A 22,645-nucleotide genomic window follows, 5' to 3' on the forward strand; every position below is an offset into this window, starting at 1 on the left:
ATTTCTTCCTGTGAGAGATGACACTGCTTCATCAGAACATGAGCTAGAATATGGACAAATGTGATCCTTGTTCTGTGGGTAGGGAAGGAGAAGTACCACAATACATACTCCTAGCATACAAGCAGAGAGGGGCCTTCCTGTGTAAATCCATCCTTCTTGCACCAAGCAGATCTGAACAGAGGTAAAGGTTTGGGTGATTACAGTCTTCCTGGAGTGCAGGGGAGCATGGACTCTCAATGACCACATACAATATTATCTTCTTTCCAAGCCCAGTGATAAGAGCAAAAAATCATTATCTGGCTCAGATGCTTTACTTTACAAAACCCCACAGCACGAGTGGCAGTGTTTTAATTAGGAAGCTGAAGTATAAACCTCCTGTATAAACCCCAGCTCCTAACACAACAGTGCCAACACTTTACCAACCAGTCCAATTAATACCCTCCTGCAGGGCTCACATGCTTTGAACAGACAATTCTCCCCTTAAAAAGCCACACAACATCCCTCCAAACCTATTTTCATTCTCCTTACCATGTAAAACTTTTCAGTATCTCAACAAGAACATCCAGAAATAAACTGAGGTCCCTACACATCTGGAACTAATGCTTTGAAGACTCATCCTTCTTGTTCCTGAAAGGTGTCTAGAAAAGTGCAACATAGCTGAAGAGACTGCATACTATTACCCTCCTTTATGCAGAGCTCATTAATGGGTGAGATGCTGCCCTAAAAGCAAAGCACCAATATTTTTTAAATTTTCCAGCCCACTACATTTGAAACAACAGAAACCAAACACAAACAAAGAAGGTATGTATCATCTTTTTTTTCAATAAACAAACTCGCTTTGGCATTCCTCAAGTTTTGAAGGTGTTTAGCTCTCTGCTGGGAGCACTCACCATTTGGAAGTTCCACGCTTGTTATCCTTGAAGGAGGAGACAAACCTGCATGGTTTTTGGCTACAACAGTAATTACACAGTCATTTTTCCCAAGTTTTATCTCTGTACTGTTTGAAGGCTCAATGACTTCTTTATACTCCAGTGGTGTCTCTAGCATGTAGCAGGACACTTCATGAGACACTATTTTTCCATTGGCTTCAGAAAGGGCTAAGGGCTATGAACAGATAGAGAGTGCATCAAAACCAAAATGCAGTAAACAAGATACAGAATCGCGGAATGGTTTGTGCTGAAGAGACTTTAAAAATCATCTGGTTTCAATCCCCTGCATGGGGGCCTTCCACTAGGCAAGTGGCTCAAAGCCCCATCCAATCTGGCCTTAAACACTTTCAGGGATGGGGCACCCACAACGTGTGGGGCAACCTGTGACAGTGTCTCACCACTCTCACAGAGAAGAATTTCTTCCCAACATATAACATAAATCAAAACACTTTAAAGCTATTAACCCTTGTCCTATTGCTACATGCCTTTATAAAAAAGTCCCTCCCCAGCTTTCTTGTAGGTCCACAACCATTTTGCAGGTATTTCAGCAATTATTTTTATCTGAAAATACTCATGTTAAAGTTAATTTCAGTGTTAGTAATACCTCTAGAGCCTGAAATTCTGTCACCTTGAAACAGTAACACAATCCTGGTCCCCTGGGGGACAAACTCAATGGATGGAAACATAATGTATTAAAAATTTAATTCTCCATGTAAAATGCTTCTCTATGCATTTTTTAAATTATAAAAGTTGAACAGAAGTCTCAATTGGGAAAAAAATACTTGTCCCAATGGATGGCCCTATGAAAAGTTAAGAAAAGCAGTCCAATTTATTGACTATAAACTGCATTAATTTTATAAGGAAATAGTTTTTCATAGTTATGTCACATAATATTTTAAAACTTGAAGCGTCCTATCTACCTTCCAGAAGACTTTTAGAGTTTTTCCAGAAGGACTTCTCTCTCTCCAGATATCTGGTCCTCTTGCAGGAGCTACGGAAAAAAAGAAACGTTTTGTTTTGATTTGTTTCTCCACATTGCATAGTAGGGAATTTATCAGTTATCAAATATTGAAAAGTTAGCTTTTTAGATGGCTCATTTTAAAACACGTGGTTTCACAAGCTCAGCGTTTTATCATCAAATACTAAAGAAACTTACGGGCTTCCCATGTTGTGTGCTCCTCCACCCTGCTCCAGTCACTCCACTTCCAGAAGTGGTCAGCGGTTGAACAGCGCACCCTGAATTGGTATTTGGTATAGGGGTGCAACATGTTCAGGTGAGCCGTGTAAGTTGAATATTTTCCACCAGGAATGGAGACATTGTGCTGTTAAAAATTTACAGAAATCGACATGTTAAATATATCTTATTGCTCCTAGATTATATTGAAAGTCAGCACACCTAAAAAGGTGGCATTTCTCCTCTAGAATACCGAGTTTAAAAAAAAAACAAACACAAAACTGCTGCAATCAATTAATTAAGAAATCAATGAAAAAGAAAACTATTCCTATGTAGACTCCCTAAACAAAGGAAAATTTTTCAGAGATCTGTCAAAATAGTCATATGTAGCACAAAAGGTGAAATTAGGTATTTCAGTAGGTATTTCACACCCTTTGAGATGTAAAGCATGAAAAAGAGGGATAACACTGATGAACCTTCAGTGCGATGAGCTCTGTACACAGCAGCAGGCTGCTCCTTCCTGTCTATCCAGTGAAGTCCCTTTCCCATATGCAGCAAAACTTCTGCTGATACAAGCCAGGCCAGGATTTCACCTCTGGAATTCAGAACCTGCACTTCCACTGGGTGGAAGGCCTATCACTTAGGATGACCACACAGAAGCATGATAAAGACCATCAGCCTGATCAAGATGCTCATCCTGCAGTCTTTTTTCCTCAAAGGACCCAAGTCTTACCCAGGCAATCTCTGTTTCCAGCTCATACAACAGGTACCAGTCTCTCCTGCTATTCTTAAAATGGTATGAGTCTAGGCAGTATTTCATTCTTCAGTTTGAAGCCTGGAAATATTTTTTACTTAATCTAATTATAACGCATATGCATCACAGCTGACCAAAACTGGACTCCAAGTGACTTGAATCTGCAACTAATTGAGCATTTCTAAAGCCAAATGACAACTTGAAAAATATCAAAAAAGCCAACAGCTTCTCAGTTGGATGGAAAAGCTTCTGAAAACATCCTCGAAGTGCCATGTAAAACCCCATAACAATTTCACAGCTACTTTTGTTTATGACAGGGTACTCTTTTTTTATTAAGCAACTGGAGAAAACATAACAAGGCTGTAAAGCATCTACAGAGCTGTTTGCTGTGTTTCAAAATACCTGTAGCTGTGGGCTCTGATACAGGTGCTGTGAATCAATGCTGTGTCAGTGTAAGACCTTACCATCTCCCACTGCCCCAGATGACTCACCTGGTAGCAGAGTTCACAAACAAGTGAGCCCCCAAGCCTCCAGCAGCATAACTCTGGATAGACAAAACTCTGAAAATTGACCTTTTTAGCTTAAACTTACTAGGCTGGGCGTGGGTGACACTTGGGTGTTTGGTTCCCCTGCTGTCTGCTCCAGAGGCAGTAACTGCTGGGAGCAGAGAAATGCAGACAAATGTGGGGTATGGCATATCAGACTATACACCAAAATCCAGCACAGCACATCTGTCAGAGCTATTATGTACATCTAAATGCCAGCTCCTTCTGCTGTAAATTCCAAAGATACCTACGTTTTCCCTTGCAGTATCTAATCTTCAGGCACTACTCATTATAAAGAAAATATAAAAGATAAAGGCTTCCACAGTCTTTAAGTGCTCTTAAAGTATGTTTTAAAAACTCTTCTAGATAATGCATGAACTACCACCTGTTATTTTAGAGGCAATAATGTATATAATGATAATTTTCTGTCTCAGTTGCATCACTTACCACCATCATGTACCCAGCAGCTGTGCCCAACATGCAACTAAATTCAGCATGTAATAGAATACTCCTGCTAAATATCAGCCAAACACTACAAAAACCAGCCTCTGAAGTCATTGTGCTCAATTTACAAATTCAGGCTTTGTGCACCAAGAACTGGTAATGCAGCATGTGCCTGTCCGAGCTGGTCAGAGATACTCCATCTGAACATGCAAACACAGGATTTGCCTCAGGCCAACTGAACATGCAGTTCTACCACCAAGCTTCCCCAGTGGCACAGATCACCCCTACACTAAGCTGGACAATACAGAAGAAGGGGAATTTATTCCTACCACCTACAGTTTGTACCTGATGCTGTTGTCTAAATTAGGATCCTGGGCTCTTCTGACAGTCAGCAGAGCAAATACGCAGCTCAGCGACACAGAGCACGCAGCAGGGCAGCAGCTGGAAATGCTGGAAAATCTGAACCCCACCCAGGAATACCACCATCTCTCCAGCTGCAGAGAACTTCACTGGGGATTACCTACTGACAGATCCAGTGGTAGAATCCTTCCCTACCCTGTCTCTACACCACTAACATATGAGCAGGTTTAGCAGCTCCCAGTTACAGCCACATGCAGATCAACTGCTGACAGCAAACAAATGGATTGTTCTCTAGGGGTGTGGGGGGCAGAATATTCAACTGCATCCTGCAAAAGACAATCTGAAACAACAGCTATAGAAGTCTGAAGTGCAGAAGCACATCCTGAAAAAAGCATCTGTTAACATAGTTTGCATAAGGAAGGACAAGGCACAAGAACTGTTACCTAGAGTGTCAGTAAGCACTAAGCACCAAGTACCAAATAACTTAGTGGGCAATACCTTCCTATCAGTTGTTTAAAACCAACCAAAAAAACCCAGAAAGTGGGCAACAATGGAGAAGAGCAGAATTTAGTAGATGAACTTCTAGTCATTACTACATTAATCAGTTAATAAGATGATCAGGATTAAGCTCTTAGAAAACAATTTGAAACATGATTAATTCATTGAAAAAGATCAAGCAGCACTTGTGTAAAAAAAAAAAAAATCTATTAAAAGCAACACTTACCAGTTTTTGCTCAGAGTGACCACTGTTAATTTCAATTTGACACAGAAGCCTGAGCTCAGCAAAGCTGCCATTTATAAACCAGCGCAGATGGACACTTGTAGAGCTGTTCCCAGAAACAGTTAACTTTTCTGGAGTTTTTGGACGAACTTCAAAAAAAATGAAGAAAAATCATCAGTTCTAAGAAAGAAATATTTGCTTTAGCTCGGAAAAAAAATTCAAAAGATCAGAGAGCAGTAGAAGGATAAATTAGGGATCGGATCAGCAACCATAACTGGCTAGCAGTCTCACTCCTGATGCTCTTCTCAGCTATCAAACATGGAAACAGATTTATTTAAGGCTGAGCACACTGCCATGTGTGAAGACACAGAAAAAAAATTCCCTTCCTACTGACTGTATCAAAAAAATGAAACATTTCAGAGGATCACTGTGACAGATGACATTCACTTAACTGTGTGCACCCACCAGAACTTTGTAAGTTAGAACTTCTAATATGCAGACTAGGACAGGGCAGGAATCCTGAATGATCTCTCCGTCCCCAAAACTATTTTCTGCAACTTTTCAAGGATATTCTATATTTATAGCTATCGGAGAAAAAAAATCTTTTCTGTTGGAACTGGTCCAGTTACCCTTAAAATAGCATACTTTCTGTTGGGAATTAAATGGATAGTGAGGGAAAGAAAGAAAACAAATAAGAAAGAGCAGTTGTTTCAACTGTGTGCAGAACATCCCAGTATATAGTCAACAGACACATACATACTCTTCTAGGACCTGCCAATTTACTCTGAGAATTTTAATCTCAGGACAGTTGAACTGGGACATGGACAAAAGAATTCAACACCATCTTAATACAAATTCAGTGTTTCAGAAAGAATGGCAGAATGCTGGAACCACTGAATCCTCAGCAGTGGTTATGGAAGCAGATGGAGAAGGATGGGGAAGACATCACTAGAAAGGTTATCATCTTTTCCCTTTTCAGTTTAAACTGAAGGTCTAGTGAAAGAAGTTATTTCTTTCTATAAACCATGACAGCAAATGATCATGGCTCTGACAAGCAACAGGCAATACTTCTATCATTACCTTTTAGTGCTATTTTTTTACTCTCCAAATCCTGCTGTCATAATATTTCTGCACAATCTTTTGCCCTTTAAACTTGACACTGAAATACAGGGTCACTCATAGTTTACAACATTACACCCAAACTTTTAATTACTGATGTGTAATAGAATATAAAGTATTATCAAAAAAACCAGCAGCTAGCTAAGTATTAGACCTCAAGTAGCATTTATCCACACAGCAGTGTATCCAATGTGGTAGCACTGCTGTTGAGAACTGGCACCTGCCTGTAAACCTAATCATTGCCTCAGGACATGTCCTAAGCTATTTTCAAGTTCAAATTACTGAACATGGCAAAGCATTGGTGAAAGTAAAGTAAAATAATGACAAGCATACTGTGCCAGAGTTCTTCCAACCCAAAACAAACACATGGTTATCAAGCAGTAAACGTATATTTTTGCCTTTGTAATTCTTAAGTCTTACCTCTTTGAGTTAAATCAACCAAAATTGATGATTCTGTTTGCCCGACAGGATTGGAGACGCCTAATGTGAAATTATATGTTTTTTGATCAGGCAGTACTGGAAAGCCACAGACACGCTCTCTGTTCATTTCATTGACTTCACATGAAACATTTTTTCCAGATATTCTAAAAAATAAAAAGGCAGGGAGAAAAAACTTAATTTTTTAATAAGAATTCATTGTAACTGAAAACACAGTAAAGACCAATGGGCTCACGAACACCTCGCTTACAGAATGATTTGATTGCAGAGACATATCTAATACCACAATGCAGGTTAAAGTGGCATCAGTCATGACTTGCCCTGTTCTCACGTGAAACTCTCCTCTTCACTAACATAACATTTCAATCCTCTCACTTCTTAAGAGCCTGGAAAACAGGTAGGTCCTGTAAAACAACCTCACAAGTCACAACTAAGATTCTGATTTAAAGTATCTTTCTTCAGATCAGCATACATTTGCATTTGAAGAATGTTCCTAATTACTTTCTGAACTAGGGAGATACACAACTTACTTTTTGCCATCGGTCCTGCTACATCTTAACTAAGGTTTGTTACCTCCAATAAATACATCCACTAGTTTTTAAATCAAAAGCAGGATGGCAACAGCAAAGACCTGAGTTATATCAAAAACTTTTGGTTTAGATTTTACTGCTAAAAGTGAGTATCTGTATGTATTCATATAGAAGTTGCTTTAGTTATAATCTGTGTACATTTCTCATTTAATACTATAAGATTTATTCCTTCGACCATTTTTTTGGTGTTCTAGCTGAGCTCTGATCTCTCTCTCCATACCATACCCTCTACTTCAATAGCTCAGTGTGGGCTGACAAAAACAATGAGAACATTTACCCTGAAATGAATTACATCCATCTTCTCACACCTTTGGGCTGAGCGAACAAGTCTGAACTACTTTCTCATTTAGAACTACATCCTCATTTAAGAGCTGAATATGGGCAGACAGTGACTAGAGCTACTTTCAATACTCTGTTTCATCCACCTCTCTGCACCCTACCCAATGACTTCTATAGCACTAGCATCCTAGATGACATCTGTGACTGTAACTCAATCCTCATTGCCTCTGACTTGCCTCAAAGACACCAGGAGACTCCATTTCCCATCATCTGGTGTGACTCAGGCCTCTCCTGGCTCGTTTCCCTCACTGCTCCTTTGGCATTACTGTGGACCTTCTTCGCCACAGGAATTTTGTTAACTCCTCCCTAACTTCTAACCATAACTGCCAAGAAATCCCATTTTCAAGTGCTACTCCAAAACACTGATTCTTCACTTTTAAGGTTTTACATGGCTTGTGATGTAAGACAAACTAGTGGGACACCAGTCTTCACTTCTTCCTGTATATGATGCCAGTGTTATTCATCCCTTTCAATGTTTTCCAGGTAACATGCAATTTCCCCCCTCTACACTATCCAGGTGTTGATGCTGGGAGGAGAATGGGTATAGGCTTATTTCTATCTTCCCTTGTACCATCTGGAAAATGCCCCATGGCCTGTCTTACAATTTTTTTTCTCAGTAAGTTTCTGTCATCCTGCAGAGCACAAGCTCAGTAGAAATTCAACTGATGATCAAACACAAATTCTGAATAAAAAAAATCATAAAAACTTCACTAGTAACTCCTACTATTTCAATGTATTTTCATTATGTACATGGTAAGACCAGCCTGACACACTAACCACTTTCTCATAAGTTCATAATGCCGTTAGTCTTCAGGAAAAAACATCCTTAATCACACTGCAATTTTGCAGAGCTAGACAAGGGTTTTCCACATTTAGTTTAGTTTCAACTTCAACAAACTCTTGAAAAGTATTTAAGCATCTAACAATGGAGACTATCTCATCTAAACAGGCAGGTTGCTGAAAGTCACAGGCACCAACAGATATATTCCAGTTCTATGCTTTTATTCCTTTCAGTACTTAATTGTTTTACCTTTCAAATAAACTATACTTTGTTCTTCGTTTTCCATACAATCCACTGGGTCTGCCTGGTTTCCAGGTACATTTTATTATCAGGAAGTTGGATGTTTCACAGCTGAGATTTTGGGGAATATCAGGGGCATCTGTAGCATGGAAGGAAAGCAAAACAGTTAACTGATGTTTTGCCATCCTAGTGGGACAACTGAGACAGTAGCTCCCTGAAAGCATTAGCATTTGTTTTTGCTGGGTCTCGATTGCATACCTCAAAAATACATGGTAATAGTTATGTCCCAACCACATAAATAATATTCTTTAAAAAAATCTCAGTAGAACAAATGGATAATTACTATCAGCCGCATCTGACTAACATTTGACTCTAGGCTTCTAAAGGGGTGGGTAATCTGGTAAATCACATGCAAATATGTTCACAAGCTCCAGGCTCTGACCTGGAAGTGTTTCACTGAAACTCTGCTAAGACTCTTCCAAAATTCTGAGCAACACAGGAATGGTGTTGGCTGTGTCATATTTTCTTATATTCCAGCTCCACTGCTGCTTTGAATTCTCCAAGAAAGTCATGTCAAGATGTTCCCTTTAACATGAATTCCATACTGAATTTGAAAGTTAAAGCAAACCCCAAATGGTTTGCTCTCTTCACTGTTGCTTTGGAAGTTCTTTTAAAGCTGCTTCTTTGCTCTCATACTAAAGCAGTGACAAGTGCCTTCCTGGAGAAGATGGGAAGTGCTCTCAACAGAGAGGGTTGCCATACTGATGTGACAGTAAGCAGAGGACTTATTTCAAGCCTCACACACATTCCTCCAAAAGGTAGCACAATAATATCCACATAGCTGCCCTAGAGAAGGAGAACTAACACAAGAGGCTAGAGTGGCTGGCTTAGTACAGATTAAAAGAAGCAGGCCAAAAAACCCAATTATTTTGCCAGGCCTACACTTCACCAAGGTGGCATGCATACACATTTAGTTCTTCTACCTTTCCTAAATGTGTCTTACCATCAAGAGCATCCTGACAAATCCTTTCTGCTAAGGAGGTACCACAAGAAGAAACACTGGCAGGAAACAGACTTCACATCCCAGCTTTTCAGAAACCACTGTATGGGAACAACCTATGGGCTTATCATAGCCTTTTTTCCTAAACCACTGACCTATTTACCTGGAAGTAAATATTCCACAAAAGCAAGTACTGCACAAATAATGTGAAAATGCCACCTTGCTGAGAAGTTATAAAAGGTTGTGTTCTGTTTTGCTATCACATAATACCTAACACTAATAACAGGAGGCACTGGCTGGAGTTGTGAACACACTTAAAATAGTCCAGTCTCTTTTCTTTCACTCAACTGGAAGGACACCATGTTTTAAGCCAGATATTTGTATTAGGGAATAGGATTCTAATGGGCAGCTTTTGGAAGATGGTAACTCTCAGACCCCCTGTGGGGAAAACTAAAAATCTCTAAAATGACCAATTTTGGGAAGGAAAAAACAGGTACTTTCAGGAGTTTGTTTTTAAAAGTATCTGTATCTGGAAGAGATTTCTGAGGCTGGCATGGTTACACAGAGAAGATACACAGTGATTCAATAACTCTAAAGAAAATACTAAAAGAATGTTTAGAAGATTTTCCAGGAAAGAGCAACTGTCATCTGTGTTCCATTGCTGCAACTAGCTCCCAGAGAGCTACTGCCCTGCATGATCATCTGTTGTTGTTGCAAGTCTAACTGTTTTATTGTCTTTTATTTTTCTGGTTGGTGAATGAATGTTTTCACTTACAATGCTCTTCTTGCTTTTGCTATAACAGATATACAACTAAAGTAATAAGAGACTGAAGATGAATTTTCATGTGGCAGCAAACTACTAAGTATTCCAGATCATGAAGAAGTGTCTTAGAAAAAAGAGATCAAGGAGAGAAGCACCAGGCCAGGTTCTAAAAGTGGGCTTACATGGGTACCTCCTCATCCTCTTCCACAGTTAAATCAAACAAGTCCAAGCCCAATTTATCCTAAGAAACCAAAGGCTAGGGGAAAGAAAGAATCACAGAATCATCAAGGTTGGAAAACACCTCTAAAATCATTGAGTCCAACCATCCACACTACAAACCCACAAAAAGACACATTGCTATCTATGTCCTAGCAGAACACTAAAAGTGTCAACATTCTTTTCATTTTCCTAAAGTTAGTAAACATGATACTACATACATCCTACAAACAAGACAGTTCCATCCATTTCAGTTTCAGACAGCATGCACACTACATTTGTCCCACTGGCATCTGAAGCACTGGCATTTAGCACTCTGATTGCACTGCTCCGACTGCTTAGATGTATCAATGGGTAAATTTCTGGTCCATAAGTCATCCGTTGTATCTGCTGTCCTTCTTCATGGACACAACAAATGGTCACATCTGAACCTACTGCCACCACAGTGTCCTGAGGAAACACTCCACTCCCATCTGGCTCAGTATCTTTTCCTAGCAGAGAAGGAAGAACAGGAGAGAAAAAGAAAAAATCTCACATGAACAGTTTTCTACAAACATGGTGCTAATCACCTAAAATCTGACTTAGGAGCACTCCGATGCATAACTAATTATTGCATTATTTCTCTCATCAAAACACCCCTGTAAACCAACACCCCACCACTGCTGCTTAACGCTTTTCTTCTGCTACTAGCTTACATTTCATAAGGCAATCAAAGTCCAAGTGATGGCAAGGGAGCAAACATACCAGGGACCTCTTCTACTGGGCTCCAGTCACTCCAATCCTTGGGGCCAGCAAACTGTGTGACATTAATGTAACATCGAATCTTCACATAGTGTGATGTGCACTCCAAAGGCATATCTGATGTCCAGTTCCAAGAAAGGATGGTGTCTTCATGAGTCAGTTTTGAATAGTAAGTTACCTACAAGGTTTTCCCCCGAGTAAAAAAGCAACCAAGAGAGACTTTATGAAGACCTGTTAGCAATGAAATGTTATCTCCCAGGTGTCAACAGAACTGCCCATTAAATGAAGCAAAAGACAAAATCCTGACCGACTGCTGGGAGTGTCCCACCTAACTTTGAGCTGTGTTGTGAATTTACTGGGACAAAAGCCCAAGATACTAGACAGCCCACCAGCCAGGTAGACTGCCAGTCAGAAATACCAGAGGGCAGACATTTGAGAGAAAACAGGAAGCTTGCCAAGAATTTCAAAAGGTATATATTGTATCCCAGTATCCTGGGACTCTTCTAGGAGGGAAATGTTGCGTATAAGAAAACTCTTCTATAGCATTAGTCCCAAGCTGCACATTCTGTCTTTTCTCCATTCCTAAAAATTACAGCTATAAATTGCCCTGGAATAACTGTGTCTGAAAAAAAACCCCAAACAAGCAGAAAAAGCAAACTGAACCTTGCAAGACCACCAGGACTGGAGACAGGTGTCAGAGAATTAAAGCAGTGATAATGATGTAAAATATCTGCCAAATTCAAAAGCAAATTCAAGCTAAAAAAAAAAAAACTAACCTGTACTAGATTAATGAAGAAAAAAACAAAAGGAAAAAAAAAAGCAGTGACTGAGTAAATACTGACAGTATAGTAGTCAGTGTCCTCATAACCATGAAACTTAACAAGAAGTTACCTACCAGAAGCATGACTACACTGAGGTTCTGCAAAGCTCTACCATCTTCATTATTCTCTACTTGCTTCAAATGACCTCCCAGAATATTACAGAGGGCAAAAATTGTAAGTGTTTTTTTATAAAGGAAGTAAAGGGCTTACTTGTGTGACTTTTTCCATTGCTTCTTTACGAAGTATCTGAATCTGCCAAAAGGCATCCAGTCCAGACGGGAAGACTGATCCATTATCACTCCACTTCAGATTTAATGTGGAAGTTGAAAAGTCAGGTGTTAAACTAAGAATGCGTGGAGTGAGAGGAACAAATGCTTGAAAAAAAGAGAGGAGGGAAAAAAAACATATTCAAGTGATTAGTCAGCAACGCTAGCCCTACAGGTGTTTAACAGACACATCTCTCTGCTCTCAACTGGCTAATAGCCATACAAACATGTAATTCAACCTCTGTAATTAGAACAAGATGGGCTCTGTCATTACTTGAGCATGAAAGTTCCCAGGAAAACACAGGTGCTGATGAGTCACCAGGTAGCATTTTCTTCTACTATCTCAACATGCAGACGTGTGAGTAATTGATCATGAACATGAAGTGGCCTTGGTAGAGCTCATGCCCCTCAGGGCAGTGAGGAGAGCACACAGCCAGCTCGCTACCCTGGATTTAGTAGAGCAAACTTGGCATCTTCAGGGACCTGCTTTATAGAGTACCATGGGATAAAGTCCTGGAGGGAAGAAGAGCCTAAGAAAGCTCATCAGTATTCAAAGATCACCTCCTCCAAGCCTAGAAGCAATTCATCCCAACAAAGACAAAATCAGGCAAAAATGTCAGGAGGCCTGCATGATGAACAAGGAGCTCCTGGACAAACACATACACAAAAAAGAAGCCTACAGAGAGTGTGGCAGTAAAGACAGACATCCTGGGAGGAATACAGAGAAATTGTCCAAGCAGACAAGGATGAGGTCAGGAAAGCTAAAGCCCTTATAGAATTGCCTTTGACATTCCTGGTCAGATTTCACAATAAAAACGTTCATAGGTATAACTGATAAAAACAGGAATAGGGAAATGCAAGCCTTCTGGAAGGAAATGGGAAATCTGGTTATCCAGGATATGGAGAAAGCTGAGGTACTCTATGACTTTTTTGCCTCAGTCTTCACCAGCAGAGGCTCAAGCCACATCACTCATGTCACGGAAGGCAAAGGCACGGACTGGGAGAACCATCCATGGTAGGAGCAGATCAGGTTCAAGACCATCTAAGGCACCCGAATGTGCACTGGGGACCTGGTGAGATCCATCAGCAGATGCATCCCTGAGAGAACTGGTAGATGAAGTTGCTAAGTCACTACTCACCATGTGTGAGAAATCATGGTAGTCTGGTGAAATACCCACTGACTGGAAAAGGGAAAACTTAACTCCCATTTTTATAAAGGGAAAAAAAGAAGACACAGGGAACTACAGGACAGTCAGTATTACTGATGTGCCTGGCAAGATTATTAGAGCAGATCCTCCTGGAAACTATGCTAAGGCACATGGAAAATAAAGAGGTGGCTGGTAGCAGCCAACATGGCTTCAGCAGGACAAATCCTGCCTTCTTCTATGATGGGGTTACAGCTTTGGTGGATATGGTAATACAGCTGATGCCATCTACCTGGACTTGCACAAAAGATTTTACACTGCCCTGTAGGACATCCTTGTCTCTAAATCATAGAGACATGGAATTGTTAGATGGACTGCTCAGTAGATAAGGAATTTGCTGGATGGTCACACTCAAAGAGATGTGATCAATGGCTCAGTGTCCAAATGGAGACTGCTGATGAGTGGTGTTTCCCAGAGGTCAGTTCTGGGACTGGTGCTGCTTAACATCTTTGTTAGTGACATGGACAGTGGAACTGAGTGCACCCCCAGAAGTTTTTCTGATGACACCAAGCTGTGTGGTGTGGTCAACATGACAGAGGGAAGAGATGCTATCTAGGGGGACTTTGACAGCTTGAGACATGGGCCCTTGCAAACCTCATAAAGTTCAACAAGGCCAAGTGCAAGGTCAGGGGTCAGGGCAATCCCAAGCACACATACAGGTTGGGCAGATAATAGATTGAGAACAGCCCTGAGGAGAAGGACTGGAGGGTGTTAATTGATGAGAATCTCAACATGAGCTGGCAATGTGTGCTTGTAGCCCAGAAAGCTGACTGTATCCTGGGCTGCATCAAAAGCAGCATGGCCAGAAGGTCAAGGGAGATCTTCCCCCTCTACTTTGCTCTTGTGACACCCCACCTAGAGCACTGTGTCCAGTTCTGGAGCCCCCAGCATAATAAGGACACAGAGCTGTTGGAGTGAGTCCATGAAGATGATGAGAGATATAGAACACCTCTCCTATGAAGACAGGCTGAGAGAGTTGGGGTGTTCAGCCTGGAGAAGAGGAGGCTCCAAGAAGACCTTATAACAACCTTCCTGTACTTGAAGGAGCTACAGCAAAGCTGGAGAGGGACCTTCCATAAGGTTATGTAGTGATGGTCCAAGGGGTAATGGCTTAAAATTAAGAGAGGGAAGATTTAGACTATATATACAGAAGAAATCCTTTAGTGTGAGTGTGATGAGTGGAACACGTTGACCAGGAAAGTTGTGGATGCCCCTTCCCTGGAAGTGTTCAAGGCCAGGATGGGGCTTTAAGCAACCTCATCTAGTGAAAGATGGCCCTGCCCAGGGCAAGGAGGGAGAAACTAGATGATCTTTAAGGTCCCTTCCAACCTAAACCATTTTATGATAATATGAGTCTTTACTCATACCAAGAAAGACATCACATCTTTCACAGCCTTTTTTCAGTGCTGCAGAGATAAAGAAAACAGGGTGACAGTCTTTGCAATGTACATGAGTAGACACCCAGGGAGGATAATGGAAACTCTCCCAAAGGCAGAAATGGCTTTTGGAGACCAGCAGGGAAGATGGGACTTGCAAACAAAACTAGAGTAGGAAGAAGGAGACCAGAAGTCCAGGTAGAAAAAGTTCAAAGGGGGCTCTGAAGAGGATCATGGAGAATGGGAGTTTAAGATACAAGAAATGTTAAAGCCATGACATGATGATGGGGACAGGACAGAGAGATTAAGCAGAAGTATCTGTTCAATGAATGGATGATGATGAGGCAAGAAACAGGCAAGGTTTATGGCACCTCAAGATTTTGGGCAGTTTATTGGGCCTGGTGCAGGGTTAATCCTGTTTTTAAAATGTGTGATTAATCCAGCTTTGGTCCTGGCCAAAGCTCTGAGAGCCTGCGAAGTGTTAGGCACAGTCAACAGGGGTTTTTTTTTAAAGTTCTCAAGCTGCTTTCAACTGAAGAGAAAACTGCACCATGGGTAACAAGTGCTACTGACTTTAGATTTTGACTGCACTAATGGAATAACCACACAAACTGAAACCAAAGACTAAATGACAAACAAGTGTGGCAGATGGTGACAATGCCACACTTCACACTTCTTCAGCTTACAACTTCCTCCTTTGGGAGAAAGAAAGTTGGAAAAAGTCTAATTTGTCTATAAATACTCCGATATGATGCAGCCTACCTCCCAAGCGTAAATGCATTTGCTCAGTTTCATATACCTTTGAGCAGAATGTGTAATCTGGAAATATATTAGGAAAACATGATTCTTTCAGGAGTGATATACAATATAACTGCCCTTAAAATGTTGTGGAATCACAGTAATGAACTACTTAATTCTGTAGTGGCTCAGCATTTAAAAAGGAAGAAAAGGTACCAGTAATGTATTCTCCCTTTCCTAAGTCAAGTGTGAGCAGATGCATTTTATGCCCTACGCTGGCATTTTGGTATGTAGATCAAGAACTTGTTTACAAATCCTTCCTAATTTGCACTTAGGGAAAAAAAAAGGCAAAGAGTGATTAGGAGGATGTAACAGTGTGGTACTTAATTTTTCTCCTCACATTCTGCCCTTGATTTCTCTGCTATGATTTAGGGATAAGATGGGTTTTCTTTCCCCTGAACCAGAAAATAAAACAACCTATTATGTATAGTAGATTCATATGGACTCAGCATATCAGCATTTTATATTCAAGAACACTGTCAAAGAAAACTGCAAGTATATACACTTCTGAAGCACTGTTAATCATAGAACAAAGCCCTTATGTACTCATATAAACCCTGATACTTACAGATGTCTTTCTTGTGAATTTCAAACCCTTTGGTAGCAAGAGTAGTTCCAGAAATGCTGTTTGTGGTTATTGTCACTGTGGTGGAGCTCTCTGGAACTGCAATCTCAATCCTTTTCTCCTTAGTTTTAAAACATACTGGAAGGGGAAAGTCACTGAAAAGACAGAGGATTAAACAGGTATTTCAGATCAGAGGAAACTAAGGCAAGTTAAGTCCCATTCCTAGGACACCAGTAATACACAAAATCTCTGCACTATAAAAGAGAGCTCCATATCCAGTCTGTGAAAGAGTAAGCCTTGCATGGACTTGGTAGTAGAATCAGATTAACAGGATCTCCCTGTGCACTATGTGTGTAAGGCAGCTACCTCATTGCTAAAGGAACATCTGAAAGTGCAAAAATTAAAAGTTACTTTTTAAAGACACATTTCCAAATCTACAGTCACCATAAACCAATATTAAAAAATAAGAAAACAAAAACAAAAACAAAACAAAAAAACCCCAAACTCTCAAGAACCAACAATACCTTCTACCTCCCTTTGTGTTACCTAACTCCCTCACCCTCCATTTCTTCTCAAAGTGATGGCAGGTGCGTGCAGAGAGCAGGTTCACCACCATGTGTGTCCCAATGTTAGAACAAATCCCTTAGCTCCTGCTAATATTGCTCAGCTGTGCAGTTCATAGGGAAGGAGCAGAGGGCAGGGGGGAATACTAGGATCCCAGATGGAAATATAGCCCGTGCATAATATTTGTGCAGTGCTCAGCACAACGTGACCTGGCCTCTGTCTGGAGGCTGCAGATAGATACAGGAAACAATAATGGATGGTTCAAATCCCTTTGCTCATTATCACTGATAAGCAACAAGAAAGACAAAAAGTTTGGAAAAATCCAGACCTTCCTCTTGGGGCAATGATGGGAGGAAGGAAAGGAAAGCAAAGAGAACAATGCCAGACTTCCTGCTGAGGGACTGTTACTTATGAGCTGGAACAGGACTCTGGAACTCTGATCAGCTGGAGTCAAGAGCTTGGTTTGAACTTTTAAGATTCATGCAAGACTCTGGGCTAGCGAAGGTCAGCTGAGACTTCAGTGCTCAGAAAGGCTCTTCTCTTCTGTGCTGAGATATTATTAGAGGATGTTTGGGCAACAGAAAAACATAACCTCTTTTCCTTAGAGAGGTCTGCACTAAGCTCAGCCTCTGCTTCAGGGACCCAAATCTGTTCTGCTTGGCTATGGAGAAACAGCAGCAGCTACACGGCTGTTCTTGTTTAGAGAGCAGTACCTCATGACCTCTGCACTCCTGAACTCTGGCCACAATGTCACATATATGTATTGTTTTGTACAGAAATGATAGCTGGCAGTGCAGGAGGAACAACTAGACACAGAAAATCAAACATGTAGGTGGAAATAGTGCAGCCAAGCCCTGGGACCCCAAGGACAAGTCTGGGCTGCCTGCAGAATTTACAGGAAAGAAGACAGTACAAATATCTGGACTGGGGGCCAGATCAGGATGCAAAAAGGATTTGAACTCATCCTTAGCACATGATAAATATTTGGCAAACCCATAGCATGGGGAATTGCACATGTAGTTCTCATTAGTGAAAAACACACTGAAGATTTAAGTTTTTTTAATGTTTCTCAAAACTTGAAGTTGCAATCACCTTTGAAAGCTATTTTAATTGTGGAATAATTTTAACATTTCCTTTAATACAATGCTCTACAGACAACTTAAAGTTTATAAAGGTTATAATACAGTGACCAAGATTTTTTTTCATGTTTTTCCACATGTCGATCTCAGCACTTATGTCACATATTCTACCACTTTGGCCCATAGCATCAGGATTCACATCTTCCAACTATCATTTCCTTTTGGACTGAACCTGGTATGAAGAGGTCCCTCATGAAAACTCTGAGCTAGGGCTAGGCAACACACGGGGAAGTCTGAGTAAACGAGAGCATCTTCCAGTCCTTTGAAGAACAGCAAGCAGGAGATTTTGGCAGAAGAATTGTTAGAATGAAAGAAGACTTTTGCCAGAAACCCTGCCATTGCCTGAGCTAACAGTGCTTGGAGGGAGCACCACCCAAAGAAAACTGATGGGAAGATGCTGGCAAACAATAGCATCACAAATTCCATAAGTATCAACTGAGCAACAACTGTACTTTCATCACAGTTTGGCAATTTCCAACCAGGTATGCAAGGGGACTTACTCTGTAGTGTAGCAAAAGTCAGTTTGTCCATGTCGTCCTTTAAAAGAAACATCCCAAGCACAGATCATTTTCTGTAAATTGTGTGTTACACATCGCAAATTCTTGGGGTGCCCTAGGGAACCTGAAATCATATAAGAAACACATTCACAAGCTGCAGGTCAAAAATTACCAACTATTATATGACTGCTATTGTTCACATCTACAGCCATTCTTTTTACATTTTTATTGTGTGCATGTCTGGCCACTATTTTAAAACTGCTGAATGATTTGTGTGCCTGGTTATGGACAGCCACAGAATGCCAGATTTCTAGAAGTACCAAAAATCTGAGTTTACACAATTGTGTAATGACATAGGCAGCCGTTTCTTTCCATTCCTAGCCTAGCCTAATAAGCAGGCTTTGGGCCAATGGAAAAACCACAAGCTTTGATGATAATGAGTTTTTTGCTCTCCTCTGTCGATGCATATGGAGGGCAATTAATGACAGAAGGGCAATTAATGATATCGTGTGAAACTGCTGCAGACAGATGACATAAACAGCAAGAAGGTAGCCCTATGTGGACCTCTGCACCACGACTATCACAGTTGCATTATGGACAATTTAACACCCAATTTTGCACTGGATTACAAGATGCCACTGGCTGCTGGAAAGCAGAGACAAGGCCTGGTAGCACCTCCATCCTCAAGATGGTGTGGGACCCCAGAAGTGACTTTTCCTACATGTGCAAAAATTAAATGGTGGCAGTACAGAGGATACAAAGAAAAAGTATTACAGTGCAATAAACTCACCTATCTCTTGGCTATGTGTTAAGCTTCTTAAACATAAAACAGCTAGTGCTAAAAGGTAGCAGATGCCTGAATTCTTCCACATTCTTTTTCTTCTTGTTTTATGAACAGCAGCTTCAACCAGGAATAAAAGTCATCTTCCAACAAGCTGGTCCGTTCTAAAATTAAAAACAAAAACAAGTTTGAAATTCCAGAGCCGGTACTCCACAAATGCCAGTTTTTGTTCCATTTACTTTTTTTCTTCATTGCTGCTCCCAGCGGCAGCAACTCCTTGCTGTTCTTTGTCCAGCAAGCAAATCTTTTCACTGCCCCAGCCACCCTTTGGTACACATGATTTCAAAGGTAATCTCAAGAAACACAGATATGCAAAACTCAAGTGTGCACCCACAGGCCTCCTTTGGGACTATGTGAGGCCAGAACAAGATAGACATGGTATTGCCCTAGAACAGGTCTCTTCAACTTAGCTAACGTATCAAAAATGCAAAGGGTCTCCTGCATCATGAATGGAAATGTCCCTTACTTTTGGGTATGGGTTTAAGGGTCAGGAAAGTCCATCTCTTTTCCTCTCCCCTCTTCTCACTTTTCATATTGCTGCTATTAAAAGCTTTGGGATGCCTGAGACATGGCAGAATCAAACTTAGGATCACTGGCTCAAACCAGTTTAGTTTTAAGTATCTGAATAAAAAAAAGGGGAAAAAAATAAAGAGTTACTTATCTACTGGAAGATACTTACAGCTATAAATTTTTATTTTAATGTAAACCTTATACAGAATACTGCATTTAATGTGTTCTTTGAAAAGCAATAGCTTGTGTGTTTTCCAAAGATAAGTTCAACTGTTCAGAGGGATCTGGGGAATACATTCAATGCCACCCGCACATCGGCCACCATCAGTTTTTATTCTTAAACAGAAAACTGCAGGGAAGCTTATCCTGAAGCCAAGCCAATCCCCAGTGCACTGGTTCCTTGTCACACGAAAGCCTGTGACTTGAGCACCTCTTGAGACTGAAACTCCCAGGTAGCAAGGAACCTTCTGGCAGTAACCAAGCTGGAACATTTTCACAGCAGAGTAAGCCTCTCCTAAAGACCAGTTTTCTAAAACTCACATTTTGTACAGGTTACTTCTTTTAGTCTCAGACCTTGTCTTAGAAGTCTCCACCAAAGTTTGCTGTACATCACTGTCAGAGTAAAAGACTTTGTCTAAAAGCCTCTGTAATTAAAAAAAAAAACAAACCAAAGTCCTTTTAAACCCCTTTCACAGATGTCTTCTGCACTACCAGGAATATGTTCCTTCATCCCTGCAATACTACTATTTTTTTTGTTTTTTTTTTTTAAAAAAAAAGCTGTTCTCCCTTAGGAGACAGCTGGGAATGCCTGCAATGCTCTTATGACCCTCACCAATCTGCACTGTGCAAGAAGAATATCAGCACTATGTCAAATAACCCAGAGCTGTTCACAAGAGGACAAACTTTGTTAAAGGCCAAATCAACAGTGCAGTTTGTCAAATCCAGGTTCAGATAAAGACGAATAGAGACTCCACCAGGACATAAAATAATCTCTGTGCTAGAAGTCTCCTACTGCATTTTGGTGTCTCTCAGCATCCTTGTATCATGTTGGCCCATGTTTCTAATAAAAGCCTGGAATGTTAGCTCTAGTTTTAAACTTTGCTCACAAACCTCCCCCTTTATCAAAAACATGAAGAAGACTCAGACAGACCTGGGAGTTACATTAATGAAATAACTGATTTTTATTTGCTGAGTATTTGTACATTATACCTGTTTGTGACCATTTCAGGTATTTCTTCAAAAGCTATTTCTGTTTTGCAGAAAAGTAAAAAATAATAAAATTTCAAATTTTACATCAAATCAATTGGCATTCCTTTATCAGCTAAGTAAAAGCCAGGGAAAGAATAAACAAAAAGTGAGAGCATTGGTACCACTTGAAGGGGAGAAAAACGGTTTTCAAAATTAATTAATCTCTCACTTTCTACAGGATTGTGCATGACCTGTTTGGTCATGACAGGTTTATGAGGCGAATCAGCAGTACATGTGTGTATGGATCAATAAAAGCTTTTGATTTTCTGCATGCTCTTTCAATACATAGCTTACTGAGTAGTCCCCCTGCTGAAGTTTTATGAGTAACATCACAGCATTGGATTACAAGAAATTTGAGTCATACCAATTTCTCCTAACTCAAGCAGAGTTTTAATTTCTGTTTCAGTCTGGCACTGAAGAGAACCTATGCACTTTCATGCAGAGCATGACGAGTGTCTTGTAAAACCACAATCTTTCGTAAGAAGCATAGACTCTGCCTCTTGTCTTCTCATACACATTTTATGGCTTGCTGAAATTTGAAGCCTCATGTCACATAATCAAATGACACTGGTCAGGAGAAAAGATACCCACTTACAGGCTTGTTTCAATTATAAAGTCACAAAATAATTGAAGTAATTTAAAAATATAATTGAAGTAATTTAAAAATAGGAAGTTCACTTTCTTTGGATCAAAACTGCCTTCCATCGGTTCAAGACTAATTCAAACAAGGCATGGAGATTTTTTTCTTTCCCTTTAGAGATAAGAAAAGCATGTGATCCTTTAGGCAGACTTACTCTTAAGATGGATAGGACAATACAAGAGCCAGAGATATTTATTTAGGGCAAGAGAGCTCAACATTGTCAAAGGAAGGCACAACTTTGACCAGCGCTGGCTGCAATACAACAGAAGCAGTTGCTCCAAGTGTAAATGTCTTTACATTGTATGTCTTTATGTTCAAAAAGTTGTATGACGGGGGATTACCCCATTCTCTCTATCATAAAGAGCAACTGCAACTAAGCAGTTTTTCACAAATGTCCATGACCAATAACAATCTTATATCCTTGGGCCAAGTGTTCATGTCACTTCACTGGCACTACCAGTAGTGCTCCCAATGTACTACGCAACTACCTTTTACTCCATTTTAAGCAAATTGCTCTGTCCTGTCTCTAGCAGACAAAGAACAGCCTATCCTCTGCATCACAGCAACCTCTTACATAGAAGATGAGTGATACTCGGTCACTACTAGCTCCTCCTTTAAAAACTTTTTTTTTTTTTCAGTATTTCCCAGTCTCAGTTTCTAGATTTCTGATCATTCCTGGAACAAATATTTCTCTGTGGAACAAATCTGCTGCATCCTCAGCTTTGAAATATTTCTGCCCCTTGAGGCTTGAGCACTAACAAGCAAGATGATAGGTTTTCTAAGGAAAGCCTCTGCATAGCACATGTTTACACAGCCCATGCCATTATTTGCTTTTCTCTCAACATTCAGACCTTGTTGATTCAATCTCAGCGTGTGATCCAGCCTGATACTACTGTATAACACTGCCACGTAGCTGTTTATCTAATACTTCAAACTCCAATCTCATCCTCAAATGGACTGCAAACCTCCTGACTTAGCCTGTATATATTTGCACAGCAAATTCATCTTAAAGGCCTCGCCT

The 22,645-nt window shown here is 40.4% G+C and overlaps 1 protein-coding gene across 9 annotated transcripts in view; it reads right to left on the minus strand.

Annotated features, from left to right (window-relative positions):
- Positions 1-22,645, minus strand: part of LOC139790090 (leukemia inhibitory factor receptor-like) — an 84,809-nt gene that overhangs the window by 12,623 nt on the left and 49,541 nt on the right. For all 9 annotated transcript variants that reach the window (XM_071731377.1, XM_071731372.1, XM_071731380.1 and 6 more), the window contains 12 exons: positions 19,176-19,330; positions 18,389-18,509; positions 16,189-16,340; positions 12,186-12,349; positions 11,158-11,332; positions 10,635-10,904; positions 8,444-8,573; positions 6,467-6,630; positions 4,931-5,076; positions 2,086-2,251; positions 1,850-1,920; positions 891-1,104 (listed from right to left, as the gene is read on the minus strand). In XM_071731377.1, the coding sequence (XP_071587478.1) occupies positions 891-1,104; positions 1,850-1,920; positions 2,086-2,251; positions 4,931-5,076; positions 6,467-6,630; positions 8,444-8,573; positions 10,635-10,904; positions 11,158-11,332; positions 12,186-12,349; positions 16,189-16,340; positions 18,389-18,509; positions 19,176-19,257 (1,855 nt within the window). In that variant the 5' untranslated portion in view covers positions 19,258-19,330. The remainder of the gene's footprint in view (positions 1-890; positions 1,105-1,849; positions 1,921-2,085; positions 2,252-4,930; positions 5,077-6,466; positions 6,631-8,443; positions 8,574-10,634; positions 10,905-11,157; positions 11,333-12,185; positions 12,350-16,188; positions 16,341-18,388; positions 18,510-19,175; positions 19,331-22,645) is intronic.

Source organism: Heliangelus exortis, chromosome Z, assembly GCF_036169615.1.
Source record: "Heliangelus exortis chromosome Z, bHelExo1.hap1, whole genome shotgun sequence".
NCBI lineage: Eukaryota > Metazoa > Chordata > Aves > Apodiformes > Trochilidae > Heliangelus > Heliangelus exortis.